The 19176-nt window shown below is 39.1% G+C and overlaps 1 protein-coding gene across 1 annotated transcript in view; it reads right to left on the bottom strand.

Moving 5' to 3' along the window:
* Nucleotides 1-19176, bottom strand: part of tmem104 (transmembrane protein 104) — an 86622-nt gene that overhangs the window by 54656 nt on the left and 12790 nt on the right. The window contains exons 5-7 of the mRNA XM_061905669.1: nt 14446-14539; nt 12532-12615; nt 1258-1357 (exon numbers count right to left, since the gene is read on the bottom strand). Of these exons, the coding sequence (XP_061761653.1) occupies nt 1258-1357; nt 12532-12615; nt 14446-14539 (278 nt within the window). The remainder of the gene's footprint in view (nt 1-1257; nt 1358-12531; nt 12616-14445; nt 14540-19176) is intronic.

The following is a 19176-nucleotide window of genomic DNA, read 5'->3' as shown; positions in this document are numbered from 1 at the left end:
GCAAAAAAAGGGCATTCAGAAAAAAAAACACAAAATAAATGTATACAATACATGAATTCTAATCAAATTATTAATAAAAAAATAATAATACAGGTTCACCACTTTAGTCATAATTCTTGCGCTGAAGAGACTTGTATTGGTAGAGTCATGTATAAAGAGAGTAGGACCGACCTGGTTACAAGAAATCTCCTTAATGACTAAGAAACATTTTTTTGGTGTATAGGACTTTATATTGTGTTTAAAGTGCACAAACCTTCACTAAAATATGGACCTTTGTCAATGCTGGAACCAATTCTTCATTACATGTTCAAGAACCAATTAAGTCTGTAAATCAGGGGTAGAGAACCTACGGCTCTAGAGCCAGATATGGCTCTTTTGATGACTGCATCTGGCTCTCAGATAAATCTTAGCTGACATTGCTTAACACAATAAGTAATGAATAATTCCGCTGGTAATCACAGTGTTAAAGATAATGTTCAAAATATAAAAAATTCTCATGCATTTTAATCCATCAATACGTTTTCTACCGCACCTGTTCAAGAAGTCGCATTAATGGTAAGAAGTATTTGATTTATTATTGGTTAGCTTCAGAATAACATTGTTATCAAAAAGAATAAGGGACTTATTATATTCTAAAAATGTTGGTATTACTTAAAAATGCACACATTTAGTTTTATTCAGTGTTAAAAAATATTATATGGCTCTCACGGAAATACATTTTAAAATATTTGGTTTCATGGCTCTCTCAGCCAGAAAGGTTCCCGACCCCTGTTGTAAATGGAGGTTTCGCTATAGTTTTGTTTACATTATGTACCTAATGAAGGCGTAATATATCTCCACAACAACTTTACTTCAGTCTTTCTTTTACAAGTATGAAGAGGCACCATTGTTGCAGGCTCCCATCCTGCCACTAAAACAACACAATGTGCTTTTGCAGCTTTCGAGCGCCACCTGTCTAAGTTGATAATAAAACATATTCGCATCCCAGCCTGGCCAAACGTTGCGTAATAAAAACAGGTCTGGAAGCCAGTGGACACGTCCGAGATTCCTGGGAGCGGCAGCAGGGGGTCGGCGGTGTCAGCTTATTGTCTCACTCTCCGCAAACACATCAGCCAACCTGGTTGTTCTGCCAAAACGCGGCCGAGCGCGAATTGCAAACGCGGAGGGAAGAGGGGGCGGAGGGTCGAGCCGTAAAAATAATTTCATATGCAAGTTTTATTCCTCAATAAAAGAATACGCGATAAAGCGCATTCTCACCATGCCACCTCCATCAGCGAGATAGGGACAGCTGCGGCGTATATGGCCAGGTCTCCGTACAGGTACACGATGATGCAGATGTAGAACATGTTCACGCCCACTGAAAGACAACATTGGAAGGATCAATAAAGGTTTAATAGGACTCCATCAGCTGAGCAAACACCTCCTCAGGAAATGTTGTTGGCAGACAAACATGGCCACTCTCTGCGCGCCTGTTTTAACATGCACACTCATCCCTCCGCGTTAATGCTGCAAAATATTAAACAGCAGTAATTAAATAAAATAATTATCACACAAAGAGTTTTCCTCACCGCCCGGCTTCAAACAGCCGACTGATCATCGCTGTGACCCGCTCATCCATCACCCTCCGGGGGCTCACGACCGGGCGGGGGGTCAGCGGTTAGCGGCTAATTGATTACTGCCAAGGAAAGTCAAGGCAGGTCCACTGAAGGCGAATAAAAAGTGGCAGATATACAACTCCATTGCTTCTTCCAACAAAGACAGTGTTAGGGAATTGAACGGTGGGAACGATAGCAGCGCGTAAACAAGCATTCATCAAGTTAATGAGCACAAAACCACACTTTGAGCAGTTAAATACAACATTAGATGTTAACTACGAATGCAATGAAAAGGGAGTAAGTAAAGCTGACGTACAAAACGCTCTTTTGAAGTTATACAAAAGCTCGGAGTTTAAACAATCTTCATAATTGACGTCCCTTTTCTTGTCAGTGAAGTGGATTTTACTTTGTTAAATGTTTATTGTTGGAGCAATATGGTTGTTATAGTTAGGGATTTTTTTTGTGGTTCCTGATTGTTTGTGAGGGCATCAAAGGGACTCCTGTGTGCGAGTGTTGGCAGAATAGCACGTACAGTAATTGACTTCTTGCCAAAGACAGCTGCGTTAAACGAGCATCAAAGTGTTTTGGGTCTGACATTGGAACAGATTACAGTAGTTACTAAAGGCTGCACCCATTACTAGCCATAAAAAAATATATTGTTGATATTTAAAACTGTAGCGATAAAAACGGTAACATTGATACTCGTGGTAAAACAACTAATTGTTATGGTTTAAGTTTATTTGATGGTTAGTGTAACATTTAAATTTAAAACGATGGAAAAACAGTCAATGATAACTGCACTTTCATAAACTCACAAACTGAATGGCGCCAGCTTAAAGGCCTACTGAAACCCACTACTACCGACCATGCAGTCTGATAGTTTATATATCAATGATGAAATATTAACATTGCAACACATGCCAATACGGCCGGTTTAGTTTACTAAATTGCAATTTTAAATTTCCCGCTGAGTTTCTTGTTGAAAACGTCGCGGAATGATGATGCATGTGCGTGACGTCACGGACTGTCAGGAAATATTAGCGTGGCACCATTTGCGGCTAAAAGTCATCTCTTTTCATCGCGCAATTAAACTGTATTCTGGACATCTGTGTTGCTGAATCTTTTGCAATTTGTTCAATTAATAATGGAGAAGTCAAAGTAGAAAGATGGAGTTGGAAAGCTTTAGCGTTTAGCCACACAAACACACGGTGATACCTTGTTTAAAATTCCCCGAGGTGAAGCTTTACTATGGATCAGAGCGGTCAAGCGAACATGGTGCCCAACCACTTGTCAACCGGCAGTTTTTGGTGAGAAAATTGTGGTAAAAAGTCGCCTCTTACCGGAGATCTGTGGAGTTTGCGCCATCCTTGTATCTGCCGTGACTTCCCTCAGACACTGGCCTCAAGACACCCGTGGACACACACCCCCGACTATCAGGTACTATTTAATCTCACTAAAACACTAGCAACACAATAGAAAGATATGGTATTTTCCAGAATTATCCTAGTAAATGTGTCTAAAAACATCTGAATCCGTCCCAATGCAATCGGCTTTTTTTTTTAACTTTATTTATTTATTTTTTCTAGTCCTTCGCTATCAATATCATCATCCACGAATCTTTCATCCTTGCTCAAATGAATGGGGAAATTGTCGTTTTCTAGGTCCGAATAGCTCTTGCTGCTTGTGACGTCATCGTCTGCGACTTCCGTTAAAGGCAAGGCTTTTTTATCAGCACCAAAAGTTGCAAACTTTATCGTGGATGTTCTCTACTAAATCCTTTCAGCAAAAATATGGCAATATTGTGAAATTATCAAGAATGACACATAGAATGGACCTGCTATCCCCGTTTAAATAAGAAAATCTCATTTCAGTAGGCATTTAAATGCTAACATGAAAACAAAACAAACCATTGCATCCATTTTCTACCGCTTGTCTCATTGGGTCGCGCGGGATGCTGGAGCCTATCTCAGCTGCATTCGGGCGGTAGGCGGGGTACACCCTGGACAAGTCTAATAGTTCATTATTATTACACATTAACTACCCTCCAACCCAAATTCAAACAAATGTAACAAACAGTATATTAGTAGCATGAACAACATTATCACAGGTTCATACCCAAGTCAATCAGATATTTGAATATTTTTGGTTTAAGAAACAAAAAGGATAATATATTTTTTTACAATATTACATGCTGAATAGAAATATATGCAATTGCATGCATGTAGCCCTGCGATGAGGTGGCGACTTGTGAGGGTGTACACTGCCTTCCGCCGGATTGTAGCTGAGATAGGCAGCAGCGCCCCCCGCGACCCCAAAGGGAATAAGCGGTAGAAAATAGATGAATGGATGGATGGATGCATGCATGTATTTTTTTCTGCCAAAACATAATTTCTTTTTACAATATGTATTCGTTGATTAAGTAGTTTTATTTCCACATAAAATATGTGGTGGGCCAAATCTGGCCTCCAGGCCTTGAGTTTGACACCTGTGGTATAAAGGTATTTGTTTCCTATGGGAATTACAGTTTTCTTAATCCAAACAAATCCAAGGTGAACCAGTGGACTGTGTGCGGCCTGTAGATTTTTTTTTTTTTTAGCTAAAAGAGTGATAACTTCAGCCATGTATCAACACAGACGAGGTGGATGAGCTCAGCATGAGCGTGGCGATGATAACCATCGTCGCTATGTTAACTAATATTTCCCAATTATCGTGAGCCACAGGCGCTCGCTCGTTCTGCAAAATGTGTCTGGGCGGAGGAGAGAGAGGTGTAGTCATCGTCCATCAGCAGGACGCCCATGAATGACAGCCGCCATTACAGCCACCCAGCAGCGAAGCAACATTCAAATTAAGTTCTCATCACCGGGGGGCGGATGTATTACCGCATTAAGGTGAGCACGAGGCTTATGAGATCGTTTTTTGTTGTGGTTTTCGTTAAAATTGTGTAACCAATAGTACTTTTCAAAGAAAGTGGGATCCTTTGGGAGATCCAAAAATGATGTCCCTTAAAGGAGCACGAGAGAAAATAATTGAGAACCACTGGTATATGACAATAAGCTAACATTAGAATGAAAAAGAAATAAAATACTGAAGGTGCTTGGTCACAAATAAATGACTCATCTGAGGCGCTGGAGAGACTTCCACCTCATTAACCTTGCTGCGCTCACATTCAAATCTGTCTGCTGGGGAAATATCAGAGGGAAAGTTTGATGAACGGATGATTCACAGTGTCACAAATTGAGTCTAAATGGAGCCGAGCCCTGAGGCGGCAACGACACAGACACTTTGTCCCTAAAAATAAGCAAATAGGACAAAGCAGAGAGGTGCCACCTTGTAAACACACAAACATATGCAGGACGCAGCTCACTGGCTCGACATGTAAATACAACATTTATAGCACATTAAACATGTAAATCGAACATTAGACAGGTTTATACAACATTTACAGCACACTAGACATGTAAATACAACATTTATAACACATTAGACCTATACTTTACAAAAATTATGGCACATTAGACCTGTATATACAACATTTATAGCACATTAGACCTGTAAATACAACATTTATAACACATTAGACCTATAACTACAACACATATAGCACATTAGACCTATAAAAACATTTATAGCACATTACACCTATAATTTGCATCATTTATAGCACATTAGACCTATGAATGCAACATTTATAGCATATTAGACCTATAATTTGCAACATTTATAACACATTAGACCTTTTATTTGCAACATGTACAGCACATAAGACCTATAATTTGCAACATTTGTAGCACATTAGACCTATAATTTGCAACCTCAATAGCACATTAGACCTATAATTTGCAATGTTTATAGCACATTGCACCTATATTTTGCAACATTTATAGCACATCAGACCTATACTCTGCAACAATTATAGCAAATTACAACTGTAAATACAACATTTATAGCACATTAGACCTGTAAATACAACATTTATAGCACATTAGACCTAAAAACACAACAGTTATAGTATATTAGACCTATAAATACACCATTTATATCACATTAGACCTGTAAATGCAACATTTAAAACACATTAGACCTATAATTTGCAACATTTATAGCATTTTAGACCTATAATTTGCAACATTTATAGCGTATTAGACCTATAATTTGCAACATTTATAACACATTAGACCTATAATTTGCAACATTTATAGCACATTAGACCAATAATTTGCAACATTTGTAGCAAATTAGACCTATAATTTGCCACCTCAATAGCATATTAGACCTATAATTTGCAAATCTTATAGCACATTAGACCTACATTTTGCAACATTTATAGCACATTAGACCTATAAATGCAACATTTAAAACACAGACCTATAATTTGCAACATTTATAACACATTAGACCTATAATGTGCAACATTTATAGCACATTAGACCTATAATTTGCAAACATTTGTAGCAGATTAGACCTATAATTTTCCACCTCAATAGCACATTAGACCTATAATTTGCAAAGCTTATAGCACATTAGACCTATAATTTGCAAAGCTTATAGCACATTAGACCTACATTTTGCAACATTTATAATACATTAGACCTATAACTTGCAACATTTATAGCACATTAGACCTATGAATGCAATATTTATGGCACATTAGACCTATGAATGCAACATTAATAGCACATTAAACCTATATTTTGCAACATTTACAGCACATTAGACCTATAATTTGCAACATTTATAGCACATTAGACAGGTAAATGCAACGTTAGACATGTAAATACACATTAATTGCATATTAAACAGCTCAATAAAATATTTATAGCACGTCAGATAGGTAAATACAACACTTAACACAGATATGTAAATCAGGGGTGTCCAAAGTGCGGCCGCTAGCTATTTCTTTTTTATTGGCCCGTAACACATTTTAAAAACAAAATAAAAACATCCTGGGTTGGACAAAAAAATAAAATATGCAAGCTGCTGAAATGCACTACCGGAACATAAATGCTAAGTCAGAATGTGTAAACTACAAAGTTATTTAACTCTGGGATGTTCGGCTGTAAAACTGGCAAAAATGCTAGCATGTTAATAGTTAGCAATGTCATCAAGATCCAAGTCTTATGACTCTGAGGTGTTTAGCTGCAAAAATAGCACACACAAAAAAAGTTAGCATGTAAATGTTAGCATGCTAGCATGATAACATTAGCATGTTAACATTTAGCATGTATCAAGTAAGTTATACAAGTTTGAGGCATTCAGCTGCAAAATTGGTCTAAAAGAGGCAGCACACTAATGTTAGTATTTGTCAAGTAAGTTAAAAGAATCCAAGATATTTGGCTGCAAAATTGTTTAAGCAATTAGCACGCTCATGTTAGTAAACACTGGCTGAGGCTGAGCCAATCAGTGGCCACGATACTACTGTAGAATTGATATTTATAGATTTTTAAGGCAATTCTTATGCTTAAAAATGCTTAATTTAGAGCACAAATACATAAATACGATTTGTTAGCAATAACACAAAGCTAAGAGATGTGCTCAAATAGTTTATTGATTGACCTATATTATATAGCTTTTCATATCATCAAAGTACAAATTGTATCAAAGCGGCCTTCGCATCCCCAATTTTTTTCATATATGCCGCCCTCTCTAGAAAACGTTTGGACACCCCTGGTGTAAATAGAACATTGGATATGTAAATAGAACACTAGATATATAAAGTGAGGTACACAGAAAGACTATCGCGCTGTTCTCCCTCCTGACCAAAGACGTCAAACACCCAATAAGATTGTCTTGAGGTCTGAGGTGTGTTAAGAGTCAATTTGTCCCAATAATGAGCTGAATAAGAATAAGAATTTAACTTGTCCAATATTTACGACGAAAACTCTTCCCGTCTGTGGGGAAATTGTGACGAACAATTGTGACCACTAGAGTAGCCGATCAAGTAGCTAGAAAAACATTACTCGTACTTTGTTTAAAACATACTCACCTCAACTATAGTCATTGTTTACAATGTTTCAATTTTCCCCAAAAGACTTTTCTTTTTTCGATTATTTGTTAAAAAATAATTATTGGTTAATTATGGTTGCTATGTTCTTTCTTCGATTTGGTTAGATCATGTTCAATTACGGGAAATTTCGGGTTTGTTGGACTAGAGTCTGGCCTTGTATCAATACAGAAATTCAGTATTGCCATATGTAGATAATTATCGTTTTGTATGGTAATTTCCCTCTAAGTATGTCAATAATTCCCCAAATCCCACAAGCTACAATTCTTTGACCGCTTCAAAACATATTAGTTATTAGCAAATAAAAAACAGGATATGTCCCATTTACAGCCAGGTGGGGGCATCGCCCATGGCCTTTAATTGTGGGCAGCATAAGACACACCTGTGCAATAATCATTCTGTTTAATCAGCATCTTGATATGCCACACCTCTTAGGTGGGATGGATTATCTTGGCAAATAAATGCTCACTAACACAGATTTGTGAACAATATTTGAGAGGAATAGGTATTTTGTGTATACAGGTATAGTAAAAGTTTTACATCTTTGAGTTCAACTCATGACAAATGGGAGCAAAAACAAGTCTTTAAGCATTTACGTTTTTGTTAAGTATAACTTTTGGCCCATTTCCCAAACTGATAAGTATTTCATATTTGAAGTGGCATTGAGTGTTCCAAGGTGCCATGATAATAAATATATAATATCATTAGGATCAACATGAGGACAATTGTTGCAGGGATGCAAAGACAACACTGCTCGTGTCTTTTTGGTGACTTTAGAGCTGCCGCTCCCCAAAAAGAGGAAGAAGTGACTATCAGAAGCTAACATCTGTCTCCACACACCCATAATCCTTTGCAATTTAGACTTTTGCAAGAGTCGCTTTGGAATAAATCCACACATCTCTTGAGTGGGACAACACAATCTTGTCTGTTGGAATGATTTTGGTTCCGTTTGATTAAATGTGTTTTTATACTGATCTTTGTCAGCTGTGCACACGGGGGTTGACCAGGGTGAACTAATTGCCTCCATCCCAGTAGTAATGCACGATATTTACTCTGTTACATTTACTGAAGTACCTTTATGGATATATCTTCCTTGTCACAGCAGTTTTATTGAAATATACTTTTTGCCTAATTTGAATACTTTTGCGAAAAAGAAAGGCTACTTTTACTTCTAAATTAATCTATTGGTTACTGTTTGAAGATACTTATTGTTTTGGCTTGTTAGAGACATTTCTTCAGGTGGGCACTTTCACATGACTCTGCTTAACCAGTCCAACGTAAGCACTAGTGACCTTTGACTCCATTTCACCAAACACAAGCCTGGCAATCACATGACCGCACACGAACTACACAATGTAAAAAAGTGATTATTTGCATTAAAGTACGGCGTGCAACGAGAGGCAGCACAACTCTAAACAATGTTTACTTACCTTTATATCATGTGTGTCAGTAGAAATTTTCACATTTAAGCCTACAAGAATTCCACTTCCAATGAGAGAAAACATGTTGCAGGAAATTATAGATGTTTTTATCTTTTAGCTCATATATGCTGACATTAGCCCAGTTATAACCTCACAAGTGACTGTAAAAAGTGCATCTTTTGTATTACATGTTTTACGTTTGCACAAATGACTACTAAATAAATCAGAAGTTACTCAGTACTTGAGTAGTTTTACACTGAATATTTACTTAATAAATTATTTTGAGGACTACTTTTCAACTTTTACTTGAGTCATATTACAACACTCAAGTAAGAGTACTCTTACTTGAGCACAAATTATGGCTACTTTACCCACCTCTACAAGGATAAAGTGGCAGGCAGACGTTTATGTTAAGTGGAACGGCACTTTTTGGAGAATTTAGCCTATCATTCGCAATCCTTATGTACTGTAAGACAAGAACACATGTTTTTTTTTTTTTATGCATTCTAACTTGTAAATAAACACTAGCAAGAGTCATCCAACAATGGAATCAATTGGATTCACTATTTTCCGCCCATAAAACACTCTAAAAATCATCAAAACGCTTCCATTAAGGTTTTATATACACACTGTAAGTATATATGTAATGTAGTAACATTCGTAATAACATGTAATATTCACGTATTCTGCTCATTTCTAGCATACGGTGGCGTATTAATTTCACAGACGCATTACAACGTTCGCTTTTCCCTTCAACAACAAAGACTCCTTTGGGACAAATGATGATCCAGAAACTTTTATTTTTGATCCAGAATATAAGGAGGATGATTTACAAGTTTTTGAAGCTGAGTGATAAACAGATCCAGTTTAGTGATACACTAAGCATCATGTAGCTCTATTGTCAAGTGCTTAACAAGAAATACAAACTATGAATTAGGCTTAGGTAGGGCTGGACGATATATCGATATAAACAATATATCGCAGGTTTGTCTCTGTGCGATATAGAAAATGACTATATCGTAATATTCAATTATATGTTCTCACACAGTTGCTTTTATGTGCGGGCATTACATTACTGGCATTTCTTCGTTCCTTCTCACAGAGACGGAAAACAAACCCGCCTTCTTACATACGTCACTTACTGTCGCGCGTGTAGCGTCATACGCTCTTGCCGACCAGAGAGGATTTTATTTTTAGGCCATATTGCCCTGGCCTACTATGAATATAGTAAAACATTCACTTACGGCACAATGTCTGCTCTCAATGGGATGCCAACTGATGGGATGTTTACATATTCCCATTTAGACAAATGGTTAATAATCCACCCGGAGGTTGTTATAAAAAAATAGCTGAAAATCAAGTATTTTTTCATGTCTTTGTGTCAAAGTTGACCAACTTCTCGCTTTATGTCCACAACCTTTTACTATCCAGCTGAGAGGCATGATTTATAATGTAGAATTAATTTTCACCAGCTCAGAGGCGATGCAGCAGTGATTTTAGCAATTCCGCTAATACTTTGTTATTATTCAGATCGCGACATATAAATTGAGTACTGTTGGCAGTTTTTCAATGTTTTTTCAAAGGTTTTATGGACGCAATAGTGTAGTCTCATTAGCTGCATTGTAAGCCACCTCGTACTTGCCGTACGCGCAGTCTGTTTTTCCCTCTTCTGCGGGAGCACCTAGAAGCTCCGCTGTAAGCGCTGCCAGACACGCCCCCGTGCTCGCTGCACAGACCGCCCCCACTCTATGCCGCAGCCGGAGCCGATTGGTAATCAACGCATCTGGGTTTACTGAAGGACAACAGGATAAAGAGCCTTGTCACTGACCTCTCTTCGTCGGAACGTAGCTCTGTTCACAGTAAGCTTCGCGTCTCTGACTTCCCTCCTGATCTCGCTCGTTTGCTTGTTTCCTTTTGCCTTTGTTCCCTGATTCTATTTTGTCTCTCGCTCTCCCCGTAGTGCCCGTAACTCAGCCGTTGCTGTGTACCTCCGCTGCCGCTTTTCCCTCCTGGACTTTGTTTTGCTCTCCCTGATCCTTGACCCCGTTTTGGACCTACAGACTTCTCTCTCCTGCCTTCGGCCCCCGCTCGGACCTCGGACCCGTGGCTTCTCCCCCCTTGGACTTGGACGCTGAACACCCAACACGCACCTCAACAAACCTTATGGTATTACATAGGATACTTTCCACACATTGTAGCATACACACTCAATGTAATCATCAAGCACTCAATAAACTTGTTGATCTTAATATCCTGTTGTTGTGCCGTCTCCTTCCCCAGTCTTACATAACGCTCATTTTACGTAAGGATTGTGAATGACAGGCAAAATTCCAAAACAGTACAGTCCTTCTTAAAGGTTTGTTGGTTAGCAGGATGTTGTACAAACTACTAACTTGGTAAAGGTTTGGCATGGGCCAATGAGACGTCATAAATATTGGTAGGGATCCATTTAAAACAATCATTTCATTTTTACATTTGGTCGTTACAGTCAGTTTGCAGCAGATGGCGCTGTGGTAAAAAAAAAAAAACACTTTGAATGAGCAAAACTGCTACTTTTAGGGCCGCAAACGATATAACCCAGGTACAATGACATTTATTAAGCAGTATAAATGAACGCTATTTGTCTCCGGTTCATAATTAACTGTTCAACTGAGCAACATTGCTCAGTTTGTAGAGCAGCCATTCCAGCAACTTGAGGGTTCCATGTTGCTCCCACTGCCCCCCACATTGGTTTAAATTTAGCTTTAAATGAAGATAATGGGTTTCAGCGCTTTGAGTTTTAGACAAAAAGCGCCATATAATGTAATTAATTTCACAAATAAAACTAGTATGTGAGACAATTATTTGTCCTTTCATCATGAAGCCTAACAACGCTATCAGTACCTCAGCCTGTCACCTGTACACCATCATGGCGGCTCACACGTGAGGACCTGGCGTGGTGACGAACGAGAGGCTGAGTGCAAATCAGGGCGCTAACATGGCTGCCTGTGCACCAGGAGCTCCACCTGCTGGCCATGTGAGGTGCGGGCGCTGTCCGCCACAGTCTGACCTTTAGCTGTTCCCTCGTTTGTGCGACAATGACGAGCGCCGCGACACACCGTAGAGTCTCAGACGTGCGCTTGAAAAGGAGCTTAGCGCGATGCAGGTGGACAGACGAGGAGGGGGGAGGAGTCAGGAGAAGGACAAGGCTGCCACCATGTTGCTGATGAGGGGCACACAGCTCCCAGTCTACATTTGGCCGAGGGCTCATTAGCTCCTTAATCACTCAGGTAGGAAAGAGCAGCCTCAACGTCTTTGCCAGCAGTACAGCTTGTACGCACGCACGCACACACAGTGTAGGAATTATTAGCCTCGATTAGGTCTCCCACAGGTAATTATGACCAGAGGCACGTCTTCCTTTAATAATTACGGCCTCTTCCTTTGTGGAGACAGTGGACAGGTAGAACCCTCCTTTCTAGACTGTTCCTCTAGAAAGGAATGTGAATGGCGTGATGCGGCAGGCACGAACGTTTACCTTTGTTGAAGAACATAGAGGCCATCTGACCCATCTCCACGCGCTCAGCAATGTCGAAATGGTCCCCGTGACCTCCTGACCGCTCTGGGAAAACAGAAAGGGGCCATGTTAGCAGAACTCTAGTTAAACTACAAACTTTTTTTCCACAGAGGGCCGCACACTGTAATATCAAAGCATGCAGGGGCCATTTTGATACGTTTTCATTTTCAAAACCAATACAATATACAGTGACTATTAAGGCTTCCCTCAATTTCAGTGAACATTAAGGTCTGGGGGACCCAAAAGGGGTCATTAATCATTAGTCATTAAAATCATAAATGTATGTCATTAATATTACTTTTTTTTTACTTTCAACACTTAACTTCAGACATATCCGTTAACGTAACATTTTCCTTTAATGTTTTGCGGCCTTTTTTTTGCAAAGAACAAAATATGGACAATTTTCCCCAAATAATCTCCTCAAATTGAATATTTGATGTGAAGCAAATGGAGCTTTAAAGGGGAACAGAATTTTTTAGGAATTTTGCCTATCGTTCACAATAATAATGAAAGACATGACAATGGATGGATATTTTTTCATGCATTCTAAATATTTTTTATCAAAAGTCTGCTAACAATGGAGCCTGTGGGAGCTGTGCAATTGTGCCTAAAAACCCTTAAAAAAAACGTCAAAATACCTCAATTATGGTTTTATACACACATGATGTAAGCATATATGTAATGTAGTAAATGGGCACATTTATATAATAACATTTCATATTTACGCATTTTGATCATTGTAAGCATACGCGGCGCATTAATTTTAAAAAGGCATCATTACGTTTGTATTTTTTTCTTCATCACTGATTTCTGCTCACTGCAGACTTCATGAAAACATCACTTACTGTAAAAAGTCTGCTGTCATTAGGATGCCGACTGCTAGGATTTTCATGTATTCCCATTTAGGTGAAAAATGTCTCATATTCTTTGCGAAGAAAGGGGCTGGGCGGTGTGGGGGCGGGAACAAGTGCTTTTTGTGTCGTCCTCGTCAGTCCCAAGTACTAAAAGCAAAGTACCAACTTGTCTGATAATTTTTTTCAGCCATTTATTTTCCAGTGAGAGGGATGATTTATGATCTAGAATAAACTTGCAGGGAGAAGGGAAGGGAGGAGCACCTTACCACTTGATGTCAACATCCGCACACAGGAAGTGATCACGGCACCGCTATAAATAGTTTGCCTGCATTAGTGTTTATTATAATATCATCACTAATACTTGGTTAATATTCAAGGCACGAAATGTAAATTGAGTACTGTTGGCACTTTTTGAATGTTTATTTATTGAATTTTATGGACTGAATAGTGGAGCTCCCATTGGCTCCACTGTAAGCAGACTTTTATTTACGTTAATTTAATATTTAGAATGTATTAAAAAAAATCCATCTTTCGCCATAAAGATTGTGAACCGTAGGAAAAATAAAAAATAAAAAACAGTGCAGTTCCCCTTTAAATAGGTCCATAATTCAAAACAACATTGCTGAAGGTTCATTATTTTTTGAACAATGACTGTTCAAAAAAAAGTCTGCTTTAAGGTCTCTTGGATTCAAAAAGCATCCACTCATAAAGGTGTTAAAAAATAATCAATAAATACTATTTTTACTTCAAAGCTGAAATCTCCAGCTCAACTTCAGGTCAATCCAGTTTTTTTTTGTTTTTTTTGAGCAATGACAGTTTTGTACAAAAAAGCCTGCATGGCAGCTTTGTGTTTTTATAAATTTAAAAATGTCCTTGTTACATTTCACCTATTTGCTCTTTTATTCCACTTTTTTTAACAGTATTTTTTAAATGTGAGGTGGGTTGTAACTAGCCACCGGGCCAAATCTTGGACACCCCTGGTTTAAGCTGATGATGCTTCATTTATCAACATAGAACTTACGGACAGACAGGATGGGCTTCGTCTCTGGCTCAGACCGCCCCCTTCCTGTGACGTCATCATCCGAATAGTCCGAGGTGGAGTCGTTGTCGTTGATCTATGGAAAAACACAAGTTTATAAACTCCAGTCTGTTAAGAGCGTTTATTTGCTGTGTGCAGGATGCAGATGGAGATGGGAGGGTGGCGAAGGGGAAAAGGGGACATTGGACAGCTGGAAATGACTTAACAGCTGGGACGAATCGTGCAGAACGAGCGACTAAATGATTCACATCCAGCATGTGCACCTCGCTCTGCATCAAATAATGTTTGTGATGTCATCAGCGCCACTTAACATGCAGTCTGACAAGGTCACACAATGTGTGTGTGTGTATGTGTGTGTGTGTGTGGGTGTGTGTGTGTGTGCTTACAATATTGCCAGACTATCAGGCTGTCACCTGATTTGTGTAAACTTTTCATGTGACTTGGACTGTGACACTTGCACACTTTTATAGACTTACTATGCGTACTTTTGAGTACATAAGTCACAGCCTTGGAGATAAGTCAAGTCAAATAATTCTGGGTTTAACCAAGACAGTACCACTCTTAAAACCCCCGGCAAAAGAGCGTCATACTTTAATCTAGGGCAGTGGTCCCCAACCACCTGTTCGGGACCGTGCTGGTCAGTGACGCTTTTGCTACCCGGCCACACAGAAACATTAAATAACTTATTAACGACTGCATTTTCGCCCAATTAACTTTGGCATGTCCCACCAGACACGCCCATAAGCTTGTTCATAGATGTTTGATAAAACTATTGATAGGAAGTCATCATTTGTTACACCATATTTTTCAGACTATAAGGCATACTTAAAATACTTTAATTTTCTCAAAAATGGACAGGTACATACGCCACGCACGCACGCACATACACAAATTCACTGTACAAACATACATACATACACACACACAAACGCCCATGCATATAATCACATTTCATCAAACATAACGTTGTACCCACACCGAGGGAAACTTGGTAAAATACAGCACACAGATAAACCTGAACCTAGTTTTACTATAACAATCCACAAAGTTAATATTGTCCACTCTTTTTTCTTCTCCCCATTTACTTGCTTTCTTTTGTAATTTATTCACTACATTTATGTATTGTTGCATTTAAAGCAATTGTATAATTGATAGAAGTAATTATCATTATTTTTTATCAATAGTGTTATTTCTATTGGTACTTGTATTGCTCCATTTTTAGTGCAATAATGTTCATTGTCATTTTTGTGTTATTACTAGTTACTAGATCGGTAGGTCGTGAGTTCAAAGCCCGACCGAGTCATACCAAAGAATATGAAAATGGGACCCATTACCTCCCTTCTTGGCACTCAGCATCATGTGTTGAAATTGGGGGTTAAATCACTAAAATGATTCTAGAGCGCGGCCACCGCTGCTGCTCACTGCTCCTCTCACCTCCCAGGAGGTGGAACAAGGGGATGAGTCAAAGGCAGAGATTAATTTCACCACAATTTGTGTGTGTGTGTGTGTGTGTGTGTGTGTGTGTGTGTGTGTGTGTGTGTGTGTGTGTGTGTGTGTGTGTGTGTGTGACTATCAGTGGTACTTTTTTTCCCCCCATTAACTGCTTCTTTGCTGTTATTTTTTGTATCATATTTGTACATTTAAAATTTCCTGATGTTGTTCTGTTTTTGTTGTTGTCGTCTCTGTTTTATCCCCGCAATTTCCCCCTCTGTCTTCTTTTTTTCTTTCTTCCTATCCCCTCTGTCTTTTTTTTTTCTTTCTTCCTATCCCCTCTGGCGCCAAACATTAAATAAATCCATTTAATAAAGTCATATACAATAAGGCAGCAAGAGAAGTTTCCCACACATCTCCTTTGTAAAGTAGATACGTAGAGCAAATACATCAACAATATGATTTGGCTAGACAGGGAATGTTTTTAAAAAAAAGAATACAAAAATAAATTAAAAAATTAAAAATTGACCATGAACCTTATAACGTGAAGCGCCTAATGTACGTATTAACTCTGGTTATGCATACCGACCTCAAAGCTATTTTATTGGGTACATGTCATAATGATAAGTGTGACCGGTAGATGGCAGTCACACAGAAGAGATACGTGTGGACTGCAAGAAGACGCTAGCAAGCAAGACCAAAACTTTGATGTTTCATTGAGAATACAGAACATTACACACAGCACTCAAAAATCTGTTTAGTACTAATTTGGTAAGCTACAAAACCACAGCACTTGATGGATTGTCTGTGCTTCAACATATGTATATTATTATTATTATTATTAGAAGTATATTATTATAAGGACCCCAAAATGGCACCTATTAGGAGACATTATCTGATATTTTGTTTCGCAATATTCTGCAAAACCAACTTTTTTTTTTTTTACCTATTGGTACTTCCTGATGTGTATTTGGGATCTGCATGAGTCACGAAAAAGTGCACAAGTCCGCCATTGTAGGACGCGCCATACTCAATAAGCTTCTTTTTCTCTATCCTCTTGTTGTTGCGCATTAATCATCCACTGTTGTCATTTATAATATTAAGTAGCGTACAGTTCTAACTTATATCTGTCAGTAGACTCCCTATGGAATCGCCAAAAACTACCAGCACAACATAAATCACAGGGAGAAGACGCTGTCGAAGTCGGGTCAGGTAAATAAGACTGCCCACAAACAGTGCATCCTTAAGAGACGCTAACAAAATGGCTTGAAGATGGTTTTGAACTTTATGACTGAAGAACCACCATTACATGTTATGTAGATCACATGGAAGTGTCTTACATGTACGAAAAAAATCTGAATAAGACCCCTTTAATGCGCCTTATAATCTGGTGTGCCTTGTGGTCCAAAAAATACAGTATTCGCTACACCTTTGTGACATGGGACAATATACCTTGATGAACATATAAAACATTGTTTTTGCATCTGACAAAAAAAAAACACCAACGCCATGTTTCCTGTATTACCAATGCCATGTTTGTTATGATAGATAGACAGACGGACGGACGGACGGACGGACGGACGGACGGACGGACGGACGGACGGACGGACGGACGGACGGACGGACGGACGGACGGACGGACGGACGGACGGGCGGGCGGGCGGGCGGGCGGGCGGGCGGGCGGGCGGGCGGGCGGACGGACGGACGGACGGACGGACGGACGGACGGACGGACGGACGGACGGACGGACGGACGGACGGACGGACGGACGGACGGACGGACAGACAGACAGACAGACAGACAGACAGACAGACAGACAGACAGACAGACAGACAGACAGACAGACAGACAGATAGATAGATAGATAGTACTTTATTGATTCCTTCAGGAAAATTAAAATTCCAGCAGCAGTGTACAGAGTTGAGATCAATTTAAAGAAAAAAGTAAAAAGTAAATAATGGGGGTTTAAAAGGAAACAAAATAGAGAAATATTACAAAAAGAATAAAAACAATGGGAATAACAATATAACAGTAAAATAAGAATATAACAAGACAAAGTAGGCAGTAGTGACCATGTTATGAAAACGTTTTGCACTGTTAATGTTTTGCATCCCCTGTCATCCTAATACCCCCGTCCCCCGTCCCAGAGAGGAGTTGTACAGTCTAATGGCGTGTGGGACAAAGGAGTTCTTGAGTCTATTAGTCCTGCACTTGGGATGAAGCAGTCTAGCACTGAACAGGCTCCTCTGGCTACTGATAACGCTATGGATAAAGTTGTTACAAAAAACACTGGTTAAACATTGTATTTGCTCGATCGATCGCCCCCTCGCCTCTCTGTGTGGGAAAAATAGAGCCTCCAGCTTCGCTTTTCTCCATTTTAGAGTCCGATTAAAGTAGAGTCCGATTTAGAAATTATACAAATTAGAAATTCATGGTGTAAAAATGTATCCACAAACATTATTCTAGCGACATTGTGCAAGCAGACAGGCAGTAAGCCATCCCCTCTTACACAAACACATGCACACGTGAAGCAAAAACACATGCTGAAGCCTCCTGATTGCTGTGAGCAAACTTATTGATTTTTACTCAAATATTTAAGTGCTTTTAAATCATACAGTCCTAACAGTTTAATGGACAAATATTCATATTTATTTAGTTTTTTTTCCCCCAATATATGTGATGCTCTGCCTCACCTGCTTACCCTGCCTGCACATCCCTGGTACACTGTGTGCTGACTGAGTGTGTGAACTCTGACAGCGCACAAAATGTATTACCATCCTTGTACAAATTGTGATCGCAATATTTGCCCTCTCTCCATTTTAATGGTGAATTGTACTCACTAGATCCCTGCTCCAAAATGAGTTGGCACTTTTTGTTTGGTAGGCCCGACTCTTCCAGTACATAGCCAAGATGACGGCGACTATGGAGGCTGTGCGATAAAACGATAAATATTTATCGCGACAGATACGTAATCAATATAAAACGTGTTCCATAAAAACTATGCACATTTATTTTTTCTTCGTCGCAAGAAAGCGGAATTTGCGAAACAAAGTTGGTAGCATGAAAACTCGCTCTCTGGTAACTGATTAACACAGGAAATCATCACTGATCAGTGGGAGTGACATGCTAAAAGCCAATCAGGTAACAGTATCAACTATCAAGTTTAGTTGGGCCATCTTGTTGTATGGCGGTTGATTCTTTGCAAGGAGTGAGAAGAGAGTCAAAATGAAGAAATTGTGGATGAAAGAGAATTGTCACCTGGACTGTCTGGCAGTTTGTTTG

The sequence above is a fragment of the Nerophis ophidion genome, linkage group LG07 (genome assembly GCF_033978795.1).
Source record: "Nerophis ophidion isolate RoL-2023_Sa linkage group LG07, RoL_Noph_v1.0, whole genome shotgun sequence".
In the NCBI taxonomy this organism is placed as follows: Eukaryota; Metazoa; Chordata; class Actinopteri; order Syngnathiformes; family Syngnathidae; genus Nerophis; species Nerophis ophidion.
This window is presented reverse-complemented; position numbering and strand designations above follow the sequence as displayed.